Source organism: Coregonus clupeaformis, chromosome 21, assembly GCF_020615455.1.
Source record: "Coregonus clupeaformis isolate EN_2021a chromosome 21, ASM2061545v1, whole genome shotgun sequence".
NCBI classification, from domain to species: Eukaryota; Metazoa; Chordata; class Actinopteri; order Salmoniformes; family Salmonidae; genus Coregonus; species Coregonus clupeaformis.
Window position 1 is genome coordinate 50,417,887 of NC_059212.1, and position 13,414 is coordinate 50,431,300.

Genomic DNA, 13,414 nt, shown 5'->3' on the forward strand with positions numbered 1-13,414 from the left:
AAACATCTAAAAGGAGAAGCTGGCTGTGTCCCAAATGATACCCTAATGATTTGCACTCTATAGTGAATAGGTTGTCATTTGGGACGCTGCCACTGTAGTAAACTGTAGTAGTAGAAGCGAAAGGTTGACAGACAGACATCATGTGATGATAACATTTCTAACACAATTCACTTACAGCTTCCTGCTGATCAGCACAATCTCTGCAACAGAGAAACCAGTCATTCTTCCATTTCTTGACCTTGACTATAACAATACTGATGGCAAGACAGGAGAGGACAGGAGAGGACAAAACAGGACATAGGCTGACAGGAGAGGACAGGACAGATAGGGGGACAGCAGAGGACAGAACAGGGGGAGAGGAGAGTACAGAACAGTACAGAACAAGGGAGGACAATATTTTGATCTGTATCTAAAAATAATTTGTTTATCGGACAATAATTATATAAGGACTCACGGAATGACTGATATGTTTACAGGGTTCGCTTATGTCAAGTGGGCCAGGAGTTGAACCATGCAGAGCCAAAAATAAGGCTCTGACCTAACCAGGAAAAACACTTGGCACTATATAGGCCTGGAGTTCATCTATAAGGATATATTTTTACAATGTGCTCGTCTATTCCAGTTTTATTACCTTTGATGCCATTGTGTTTACAGCCTCAGCAGCAACAGTAGCTTAGTGGTTAAGAGCGTTGTGCCAGTAACCGAAAGGTCGCTGGTTCTAATCCCCGAGCCGACTATGTGAAAAATCTGTCGATGTGCCCTTGAGCAAGGCACTTAACCCTAATTGCTCCTGTAAGTCGCTCTGGATAAGAGCGTCTGCTAAATGACTAAATAATAATAAATAACTGTGTGTGTGTGTACATAAGAGCTATGTTCTCATAAGTAGCAGCAATAAAAGCTCTCTGTTTTTAGCTGCCAGTCAATCAAACTACTAATTAAAAACATTCCAATGCACTCACGATAACAACAACACTTTAATAGGTGAAATAAGGTCAAATTATATGGAGAGACCGTACGATAGCAAGGACTGGTGCATCTTGATGGGATTTTTCCAATTACATTTTATTACAAACAATGAACGGCACATAATAATATATAATTTCAAATAATTTAAACAGTTAATTAGGTTCTAAACCGTTCATTAGGTTCTAAACCGTTCATTAGGTTCTCTAAATACATTGCATCATATGTGTAACAATATATTAATGGAAAATAAGAAAATAGAGGAATTGAGGCAGATCATCAATAAACCAGGAAACTAAGAGCATCAGTAATGTTTTCATCTAGCCTGGGTACCAGTCTGTACTATCATTCCACTCCAAACATTGCATGACAAGGAGTGACAAGGCGTGGAATGATAGAAAAAAGACTGGTACCCAGGCTAGTCTTTTACCCAGGCTAGGTTTATTTTTTACCCAGGCTAGTTTTTTTTAAAATCCCAGATTATGAGGAGGAAAACTTGAACCAGCGTGCCGTCTGTCTAGTAACCTTCGGAAAACACAACAACACACAAAGGAGCAACAAAGAAAGTTAAAACATGTTTCAGTCAATTCAGAAGAGGAACTGCTTATTGCACATAATTTAAAAACATTTTGATTTACATATTGAATAAAAACATGTAGATAACCAAAACACTTATATCAAACATTATTGCACACATATACCTCCATACTTATGTTACAGCAATGTTAATACATGACATTATTACAATGTTATTACATTTTGACATTTACATTTTAGTCATTTAACAGACGCTCTTATCCAGAGCGACTTACAGTGAAGTGAGTGCATACATTTTTCATACTGCCCCCCCCCGTGGGAATCAAACCCACAGCCCTGGCGTTGCAAGCTCCATGCTCTACCAACTGAGCTACAGGGAGCTTTATTACAACTATGTACATCTGGGTTGTCCAACCAATGCCTGTTTTTGTCCCGTTGAAGGAAATAAACACATTTCACAGAGTTCATCCAGCCGTCTTGCATCAGGCCAATAAATGTTCATCATGCAGTAGTCTAGAGAACAGCTGATTTATCCATGCAAGAAGAAATGGTTGTGCATCTGCACTAAAGAGTCAGTGGAAGCCAGGCTATCTGCCAGGGTAGGTTTATTCCATGGGACAGAGGCCAGGCTATCTGCCAGGGTAGGTTTATTCCAATCGGATGGAGGTCAGGCTATCTGCCAGGGTAGGTTTATTCCAATCGGATGGAGGTCAGGCTATCTGCCAGGGTAGGTTTATTCCAATCGGATGGAGGTCAGGCTATCTGCCAGGGTAGGTTTATTCCAATCGGATGGAGGTCAGGCTATCTGCCAGGGTAGGTTTATTCCAATCGGATGGAGGTCAGGCTATCTGCCAGGGTAGGTTTATTCCAATCGGATGGAGGTCAGGCTATCTGCCAGGGTAGGTTTATTCCATGGGACAGGGGTCAGGCTATCTGCCAGGGTAGGTTTATTCCATGGGACAGGGGTCAGGCTATCTGCCAGGGTAGGTTTATTCCATGGGACAGGGGTCAGGCTATCTGCCAGGGTAGGTTTATTCCATGGGACAGGGGTCAGGCTATCTGCCAGGGTAGGTTTATTCCATGGGACAGGGTGGTGTAGGTCAGTATTCCATAATTACACAGACAGACCAAGGTATCTGCTGTGTGGAAAGTAGGACAATGTAGGATGATGTTGATGTAATGTCATCTTCACCCACCAGCCCTCATCAGTCCTCCATTAGTCCTTTAACTTCAGCCGAGAAGTCTTTTACCCTGTATTCATAGATCCTCAGCAGGGTGGTGAATTCTTGTTTTACCTGGAATGGTTTTAGATAAACACACAATTAAATCATCATCACCATCATCATCATCATCATTACCACTACCACCATCATCATCAACATCACCATCACCATCAACATCACCATCGTCACCACCACCATCATCACCTCACCATCATCTTCAACATCACTACCACCACCATCATCACCTCACCATCATCATCACCATCATCATCAACATCACCATCATCATCACATCATCATCATCCTTGTCACCACCACCGTCATCATCATCATCATCATCATCATCATCACTACCACACCCACCACCACTACCATCATCACCATAACCATCAACATCACCATCATCATTGTCACCATCACCATCACTACCACCACCAACAACAACTTCATATAAAAAACAATTGCTGAGCCCAGTAGCTGAATTCTCATCATTGATATCATTCCAGTGAGGAACACCTTGAGTTACACCGCCTCAGTTTCATTATTTATAATGTCCTCTACTTCCTCTCCCCCTGTACAGAACAGATAGTGGCCCTTCCTTCTTTCCATTTTCCGGACCATTCCATCCCAGATCACTGGTGTATGTCCCTGCCTAAATGACAGCTGTGGCAGGAGCATGTCTGTGATGTCTCTGCTACTGTGAGAGAGTGAGAATGTAGAGCTTCCATTAACCTTACTTTTGCAGTGTAACATAAAAGAACACAGCCACTTGCGGGCAGAGCTTTGGTCTCCAGTGTAAACGGGCGGTCTTGGAGGTTAACCACCTTCATGGGCAGGGGTATCGTGTACCCATTATTTTAGAGGGGGCACAAAGTACGTGAGGTTGGCCCCTCTCTGGAATTTAGAGAATTTTGCATTTTTCAAACAACCTGAAACAGCTTTTTCCTGCAACCTAGAGCCATAATCATTATACATAATTCTATCTAGCTGGCTAGCTAAAGGCAACTTCATCAAATTGCTAGGTGGCTAGTATTACAGAGAAACAACTACATTTACGTCATTTAGCAGATGCTCTTATCCAGAGCGACTTACAGTTAGTGAGTGCATACATAATTTTTCTTCATACCCCCTGTGGGAATCGAACACACAACCCTGGCGTTGCAAACCCCATGCTCTATCAACTGAGCTACGTCCCTGCCGGCCATTCCCTCCCCTACCCTGGGCCAATTGCGCGCCGCCCCATGGGTCTCCCGGTCTCGAACCAGGATCTCTAGTGGCACAGCTAGCACTGCGATGCAGTGCCTTAGACCACTGCGCCACTCGGGAGACTCAAACACGTTTGTTTTATTTATTCATCAAAAAGGAATCAAAAGGCTACATAGCTTGATCAAATTAATTTACAAAAATACCTACTGCGACTCCTGCCCTTCACCGGCAGCTAAAATCAAATCAAAAGCTGTGTGTGTCACTCAACACTCTCCTCCACTGACAATACTGTCTACCCGCTCTAGAGCAACGGTCTCCAACCTTTTCTAGCATGAGAGCTACTTTCATATTATGAAACATGTCGTGAGCTACTCAAAAAAAATTTCTCCTAGCTTTCAAATAGGCACACTCTTTGTTATTTCCCACATTTTCGGTTATATTTTTTTCCAATGTTTTCCGTTTTCTACTCTCAAAATTGCAATTATTCATAGAGAAACAATGACATTGGATGTTATAAGTTAGTGTCGATGCTTAAATCACATAAAATAAAACTGTAATAAAAATGTAGACGTTTTTGTGTAATACTTCTTTAACTGCGCATTTTGTGAGAGAGGAATGTGCTGGTCTATTTGCTTCTGCATATGCCATGACAGAGTTTGCAAAACAAAAGCCCACCCGATTGATAAAAATAATCATGATATGATTCTGCCAGGTAAGCCTACTTTGCAGATTACATTTAATTGAGAAGGTTTTTGGGGAAAGTCTTTCTAACCATAAGACAGTCATCATAACTGGCTACATTAAGTGAATGATAGACAAACGTGCGCACCACACAGACATACAGGGGCAATGTTGCTGGAAATTAATTGGAAGATATTGTGCTATGTTTGGCTTTCTAAGCCAATTGTGGCTAACCAGGAGTGGGATAATGATTTGATTGGATAGTAGCTGGGAGCATGAGGTGTCTGATACTTGTGAGATTTGCCTGGTCTTTGCCTGGTCGAGTCAGTGTGCCCCCTCCACAATATAGAGCTGACAGATATTATTATAATAAATAATAATAATAATAATAATAATAATAATAATAATAATAATAAAACATGGGCTTAAAAATGAAGTTTAGTAATTCATTCAACATCTAAAAAATGAATAAAAAAAAAATATATATATATATACAGTACGAGTCAAAAGTTTGGACACACCTACTGATTCAAGGGGTTTTCTTTATTTTTACTATATTCTACATTGTAGAATAATAGTGAATACATCAAAACTATGAAATAACACATATGGAATCATGTAGTAACCAAAAAAGTGTTAAACAAATCAAAATATATTTTATATTTGAGATTCTTCAAAGTAGCCACCCTTTGCCTTGATGACAGATATGCACACTCTTGGTATTCTCTCAACCAGCTTCATGAGGTAGTCACCTGGAATGCATTTCAATTAACAGGTGTGCCTTGTTAAACGTTTTAAAAGTTAAAAATTGTTAAAAATGTTAAAAGTTAATTTGTGGAATTGATTTCCTTCTTGCGTTTGAGCCAATCAGTTGTGTTGTGACAAGGTAGGGGTGGTGTACAGAAGATAGCCCTATTTGGTAAAAGACCAAGTCCATATTATGACAAGAACAGCTCAAATAAGCAAAGAGAAACGACAGTCCATCATTACTTTAAGACAATTTCAAGAACTTTCAATGTTTCTTCAAGTGCAGTTGCAAAAACCATCAAGCACTATGATGAAACTGGCTCTCATGAGGACCGCCACAGGAAAGGAAGACCCAGAGTTACCTCTGCTTCAGAGGATAAGTTCATTAGAGTTAACTGCACCTTAGATTGCAGCCCAAATAAATGTTTCACAGAGATCAAGTAACAGACACATCTCAACATCAACTGTTCAGAGGAGACTGCGTGAATCAGGCCTTCATGGTCGAATTGCTGCAAAGAAACCACTACTAAATGACACCAATAAGAAGAAGAGACTTCCTTGGGCCAAGAAACACGAGCAATGGACATTAGACCGGTGGAAATCTGTCCGCCGTGTCTTTGTGAGACGCAGAGTAGGTGAACGGATGATCTCTGCATGTGGATGGAGGAGGTGTGATGGTGCTTTGCTGGTGACACTGTCAGTGATTTATTTAGCATTCAAGGCACACTTAACCAGCATGGCTACCACAGCATTCTGCAGTGATACGCCATCCCATCTGGTTTGCGCTTATTGGGACTATCATTTGTTTTTCAACAGTACAATGACCCAAAACACACCTCCAGGCTGTGTGAGGGCTATTTGACCAAGAAGGAGAGTGATGGAGTGCATCAGATGACCTGGCCTCCACAATCACCCGACCTCAACCCAATTGAGATGGTTTGGGATGAATTGGACCACAGAGTGAAGGAAAAGCAGCCAACAAGTGCTCATCATATTTGGGAACTCCTTCAAGACTGTTGGAAAATCATTCCTCATGAAGCTGGCTGAGAGAATGCCAAGAGTGTGCAAAGCTGTCATCAAGGCAAAGGTTGGCTACTTTGAAGAATCTAAAATTTAAAATATATTTGTTTAACACTTTTTTGGTTACTACATGATTCCATATGTGTTATTTAATAGTTGTGATGTCACCCTATTATTATACAATGTATAAAATAGTAAAAATAAAGAAAAACCCTTGAATGAGTAGGTGTGTCCAAACTTTTGACTGGTACTGTATATATATATACAGTATATATAACATACATTTTTAAATTACTTTAAAAAAAAATAATAATACAGCCCACTGTCTACAATACAACTCAACACCCCACAGTACAGCCCACTGTGTGCTATATAAATAAAACTTAACACGCTGCAGTGGCTAATTCCTCATTGATATCATTCCACTGAGGTAAGGTAGTCCTCATTGATAGCATTCCACTGAGGTAAGGTAGTCCTCATTGATAGCATTCCACTGAGGTAAGGTAGTCCTCATTGATAGCATTCCACTGAGGTAAGGTAGTCCTCGTGTTATATTATTTATTGATCCTCTCACCCCTGTAGGGTGGTGAAACACTAGGGTGGTGAGACACTAGGGTGTTGGAGGGCTGGGACCCTAGGGTGGTGAGACTCTAGGGTGGTGAGACTCTAGGGTGGTGAGACACTAGGGTGGTGAGACACTAGGGTGTTGAGACACTAGGGTGGTGAGACACTAGGGTGGTGAGACTCTAGGGTGGTGAGAATCTAGGGTGTTGAGACACTAGGGTGGTGAGACACTAGGGTGGTGAGACTCTAGGGTCGTGAGAATCTAGGGTGGTGAGACACTAGGGTAGTGAGACACTAGGGTGGTGAGACACTAGGGTGTTGAAACACTAGGGTGGTGGGACACTAGGGTAGTGAGACACTGGGATGGTAGAGGGCTGGGACACTAGGGTGGTGAGACAGAATTGTGGTGGAGGGCTGTGACACTAGAGTGGTGTGACTCTAGGGTGGTGAGACACTAGGGTGGTGGACACTAGGGTGACGAAACACTAGGGTTGTGAAACACTAGGGTAGTAAGACACTAGGGTAGTAAGACACTAGGGTGGTGAGACACTAGGGTGGTGGACACTAGGGTGACGAAACACTAGGGTGGTGAGACACTAGGGTGGTGAGACACTAGGGTTGTGAAACACTAGGGTAGTGGGACACTAGGGTTGTGAGACTCTGGGGGGAGGGTACTTTCCTAGTCTCAACCAGCTGCAGCTCCGTTCTAGTTATGTCCTAGTGATGTTTCCTAGTATAAATAGCACTGAACTTTGGCAGGGATAGAGAGATACAATGTGCTAAGGAGAGGATCAGATGAGCTTTATGTAACAGACATTAAATTAATGTCAAGAAGGAGGAGGGGGTGTACTCTCTCTATAAGAGAGGGGTGGTGGTATACATGTCCTGTCGCTGTAAGAGAGGGGTGGTGGTATACATGTCCTGTCGCTGTAAGAGAGGGGGGGTGGTATACATGTCCTGTCGCTGTAAGAGAGGGGGTGGTATACATGTCCTGTCGCTGTAAGAGAGGGGGGTGGTATACATGTCCTGTCGCTGTAAGAGAGGGGGGGGTGGTATACATGTCCTGTCGCTGTAAGAGAGGGGGGGGGTATACATGTCCTGTCGCTGTAAGAGAGGGGGGTGGTATACATGTCCTGTCGCTGTAAGAGAGGGGGGTGGTATACATGTCCTGTCGCTGTAAGAGAGGGGGTGGTATACATGTCCTGTCGCTGTCAGAGAGGGGGTGGTATACATGTCCTGTCGCTGTAAGAGAGGGGGTGGTATACATGTCCTGTCGCTGTAAGAGAGGGGGGTGGTATACATGTCCTGTCGCTGTAAGAGAGGGGGGTGGTATACATGTCCTGTCGCTGTAAGAGAGGGGGGTGGTATACATGTCCTGTCGCTGTAAGAGAGGGGGGGTGGTATACATGTCCTGTCGCTGTAAGAGAGGGGGGTGGTATACATGTCCTGTCGCTGTAAGAGAGGGGGGGGTGGTATACATGTCCTGTCGCTGTAAGAGAGGGGGGGTGGTATACATGTCCTGTCGCTGTAAGAGAGGGGGGTGGTATACATGTCCTGTCGCTGTAAGAGAGGGGGGTGGTATACATGTCCTGTCGCTGTAAGAGAGAGGGGAGGGGGGTATACATGTCCTGTCGCTGTAAGAGAGGGGAGGGACCCAATTATGTAAATGTTAATGGTGAGTCCTAACGTCCTAATGTGAAGCATGGACAAACTGACAGACAGTTAAAATCCTAAGAAAAGGGTGTCCTTTAGATATATGTCCTAATGATGTCCTCCTAATAGACGTGGAACATACAGTTAGGTTAAATTGACTGACATGAAAACCTCATGATTAGTAAGAACAGATTGTAGTTGGTAGAACTGAAAGGGGTCAGAGTAGGAGGAGAGCTGTTACCTAATGTCAAAGGCTGTGAGAGGTGTCCTCTAACATTGACCTCGGCCTGTAAACACGACTCAGTAGAAGCGTCACACCTGCAGCTCCTGCTGTGTGTGTTGTAGCCTGTTGTTGCCACGATGCAATACAAGCATGTGACGCAAAGCAATGGGTCGCATAGCTCCGGTCCAGGGTGTTATGTGCGTCTTTCTGATGCTGAGCTTCACTGTCGCATGTAATGCCCTGGACCAGAGCTACGGGGGTCGCGGTGATGCCGAAAGGACTGTTTTACCTCAACAAAGCCTCTTCCCAGCGGGCAAAGCTGGTCAACATGATCTCACTACAATTAGTTCACAACCTGAACTGATTGTTATCTGATTGAGATGGCATCGGTTCAACCAGTTTTGCCTGCTAGGTTGATTGTGGAAAAGTCTCAGGCAACGTAAAGAAGGAATCGATTGGATTTGTGAACCTCTTTGTACTGTACAGAAGCTGCACTGTCTGCGCAGTGAAATGGGCTCACCTTTCCATGGGGGGTGTATACTTGATATGCTCCAGCTCCTTTTCCTGGCTATGGACTCCATAAGAGATATTTATTATGGGCAGGACATTATAAATTATAGGACATATGTACACTAGTATGTGGACACCCCTTCAAAATTAGTGGATTGGGCTATTTCAGCCACACCCACTGCTGAAAATCGAGCACACAGCCAAGTAATCTCCATAGACAAACATTGTCAGTAGAATGGCCCATACTGAAGAGCTCAGTGACTTTCAACGTAGCTGCCCCGGTCAACTGTAAGTGCTGTTATTGTGAAGTGGAAACGTCTAGGAGCAACAACGGCTCAGCAGCGAAGTGGTAGGCCACACAAGGGAATGCCGAGCGCTTAAGCGCTTATCGTGTAAAAAATCGCCTGTCCTCGGTTGCAACACTCACTACCGAGTTCCAAACTGTCTCTGGAAGCAACGTCAGCACAAGAACTGTTCGTCGGGAGCTTCATGAAATGGGTTTCCATGGCCGAGCAGCCTAAGATCACCATGCGCAATGCCAAGCGTCGGCTGGAGTGGTGTAAAGCTCGCCGCCATTGGACTCTGGAGCAGTGGAAACACGTTCTCTGGAGTGATGAATCACGCTTCACCATCTGGCAGTCCGACGGACAAATCTGGTTTGGCGTATGCCAGGAGAACGCTACCTGCCCCAATGCATAGTACCAACTGTAAAGTTTGTGGCAACAGTTTGGGGAAGGCCCTTTCCTGTTTCAGCATGACAATGCACCCGTGCACAAAGCGAGGTCCATACAGAAATGGTTGAAGAGATCGGTGTGGAAGAACTTGACTGGCCTGACCTCAACCCCATCGAACACCTTTGGGATGAATTGGAACACCGACTGCGAGCCAGGCCTAATCGCCCAACATCAGTACCCGACCTCACTAATGCTCTTGTGGCTGAATGGAAGCAAGTCCCCACAGCAATGTTCCAACATCTAGTGGAAAGCCTTCCCAGAAGAGTGGAGGCTGTTATAGCAGCAAAGGGAGGACCAACTCCATATTAGTGCCCATGATTTTGGAATGAGATGTTCGACGAGCACGTGTCAACATACTTTTGGTAATGTAGTGTATTAACGCTTATCCCATAAAACATACCTTTCTTTTTGTGCTGTAATCTTCTGCTCATCATATCTGCAAATAAAAACAGCAAGGGTGATTGTGATTGTAATGTTGTTGTTTTTTTTCTTCCAGAAACAACTAGTTTAGTTTTATTTTCTATTCCTGACAGCTAACCATCTTTGCAATCTTTTGCAATGAGAGGGATCACTCTGATTTAGAGCCTTATATTCAAAGCTCTCTTATGCGGCGTTTAGGCAGCCCAATTCTGATCTAGTGGAAAAAGATCAGAATAAGGCTGCCTGTGTAAACATATAGACCTACATACATGTACTCATTCTGTACACATAAATAACATATATATAACAGGAGGCTGCTGAGGGGAGGACGGCTCATAATAATTGCCGGAACGGAGCAAATGGAATTGCATCAAACACATGGAAATCCTGTGTTTTATGTATTTGACACCATTCCACTGATTCCGCTCCAGCCATTACCATGAGCCCGTCCTCCCCAATTAAGGTGCCACCAACCTCCTGTGGTGTACATAGCACACATTCCATAGCTAGGCTAAGTGATTGTAACCCACTGTGTCTACAGTAAGGTCAGCAGGTTGAGCAGGTGCTTCATTGGCGACCCCTGGTGGCGGTTGGGACTTACTGCAGGACACATTCTGGAATCTGTATGTGGTCCATAGGGATCAGCTGGCTCAACTCATCCAATGTGTGAACATAACGGATCTTGTCCATGAACTTGACACTGCAGCGGAGAGAGACAGATGGATGGAGAGAGGAAGATATATTTTTATAGTCTGAATCACATTAATCTCGGAAGCCCAGAACTAAAATCTTGCATAATTGGGTCAGATGCGATACCAGTTATGTTACGGGAGTCTGTCCATGAAATATTAGAACCAGATTAACATTGTTTGCTCTAATGGTTCTTTAGGTTCACATCTCAGAAAGGATCTGAGTCCCGAGGCTGCTCCTCCCTCTAAGTCCCGAGGCTGCTCCTCCCTCTGAGTCCCGAGGCTGCTCCTCCCTCTGAGACCCGAGGCTGCTCCTCCCTGCTCCCATGCCCTCCCTCTAAGTCCCGAGGCTGCTCCTCCCTCTAAGTCCCGAGGCTACTCCTCCCTGCTCCCATGCCCTCCCTCTAAGTCCCGAGGCTGCTCCTCCCTGCTCCCATGCCCTCCCCAGGTGCAGTGATGATGATGACGATCAGGGGTCTAACCTGATAAAGGGTCTGGAGATGGCCAAGACTGTACGGATGAACCAGGACGGGTGAGCAATGACCAGCCACTTCAGATTCTTCTTCAACCTGCAGAGGACATTAAAATACGATTTACATTAACTGTATGTTCATACAGCATAGGTTACACATCTATAAGCACATCATAAACATGACATTACACATCTAAAAGCACATTATAATCATGACATTACACATCTATAAGGACATTATAATCATGACATTACACATCTATAAGCACATTATAATCATGACATTACACATCATAAACATGACATTGCACCCCCCCTATCCACATTGACGGGACCGCAGTGGAGAAAACATCGTAAACATGAAATTACACATCTATAATCACATCATAAACATGACATTACACATCTATAAACACATCATAAACATGACATTACACATCTATAAACACATCAATAAACATGACATTACACATCTATAAACACATCATAAACATGACATTACACATCTATAAACACATCATAAACATGACATTACACATCTATAAACACATCATAAACATGACATTACACATCTATAAACACATCATAAACATGACATTACACATCTATAAACACATCGTAAACATGACATTACACATCTATAAACACATCATAAACATGACATTACACATCTATAAACACATCATAAACATGACATTACACATCTATAAACACATCATAAACATGACATTACACATCTATAAACACATCATAAACATGACATTACACATCTATAAACACATCATAAACATGACATTACACATCTATAAACACATCATAAACATGACATTACACATCTATAAACACATCATAAACATGACATTACACATCTATAAACACATCATAAACATGACATTACACATCTATAATCACATCATAAACATGACATTACACATCTATAAACACATTATAAACATGACATTACACATCTATAAACGCATCATAAACATGACATTACACATCTATAAACACATCATAAACATGACATTACACATCTATAAACACATCATAAACATGACATTACACATCTATAAACACATCGTAAACATGACATTACACACGATAAATACAATGAACCTGACACAACATTTAAAGGTGCATTCTGTAAGTTATCGTTTACCTCCTGTTGATGGTGTGGTAGCACCTCTTTAGCCAGCTGATACCAGGCATCCTCCTGCGAGGCGTAGCTCCGTTCAGATAGATGATCATGTAGTCGTCAGCCACCAACAACTCCAGGCTACTGATCACAAAGCTGACGAGGAGACAACACACAGCACATCACAACCCACATCAAATCTGATTGGGTTAAAAAAAATTAAAATAATGCAGATGTAAAAAAAAAAAAGTTAAATAAATGACTTTGTGAAGGAGGACAGCTCAAATTCAAATCCACTGATTCTGTACAAGGCCTGGAGTTGTTCCTGACCATGCAACCTGACTAGGAAAAAAACTCCAGTCACAGACTTTAACAAGGTCTCTGGAGTTTTCCTGCCCAGATCACATGTGGTCAGGTAGAACTCCTGGCCCTAGCTATTGTATGGCTCTTGGGACAACGGCTGTTATTTTCACCATGAAGGAGCTTGGTGTGGGTTCTTACAGGAAGAGGTTCTCCATGATGTAAGTGTAGTCCTCACAGCTGCTCTCTGGCAGGTAACAAGCCGCAAACACTATGATGGCATTCAGACCCTCACCATAGTAACCTGAGAGAGGAAGAGGGAGAGATAGAGAGACCA

The 13,414-nt window shown here is 43.1% G+C and overlaps 1 protein-coding gene and 1 long non-coding RNA gene across 2 annotated transcripts in view; one reads left to right on the forward strand and one right to left on the reverse strand.

Moving 5' to 3' along the window:
* Positions 1–11,632, forward strand: part of LOC121535421 — a 35,832-nt gene extending 24,200 nt beyond the window's left edge. Inside the window, exon 3 of the long non-coding RNA XR_005994740.1 lies at positions 11,371–11,632. This is a non-coding gene — a long non-coding RNA (uncharacterized LOC121535421). The remainder of the gene's footprint in view (positions 1–11,370) is intronic.
* The window catches only part of LOC121535419 (caytaxin), a 29,193-nt gene continuing 18,487 nt past the window's right edge, over positions 2,709–13,414 (reverse strand). Inside the window, exons 6-11 of the mRNA XM_041842461.2 lie at positions 13,279–13,381; positions 12,802–12,933; positions 11,653–11,739; positions 11,083–11,181; positions 10,462–10,497; positions 2,709–2,795 (exon numbers count right to left, since the gene is read on the reverse strand). Coding sequence (XP_041698395.1) covers positions 2,792–2,795; positions 10,462–10,497; positions 11,083–11,181; positions 11,653–11,739; positions 12,802–12,933; positions 13,279–13,381 — 461 coding nt within the window. The 3' untranslated portion in view covers positions 2,709–2,791. The remainder of the gene's footprint in view (positions 2,796–10,461; positions 10,498–11,082; positions 11,182–11,652; positions 11,740–12,801; positions 12,934–13,278; positions 13,382–13,414) is intronic.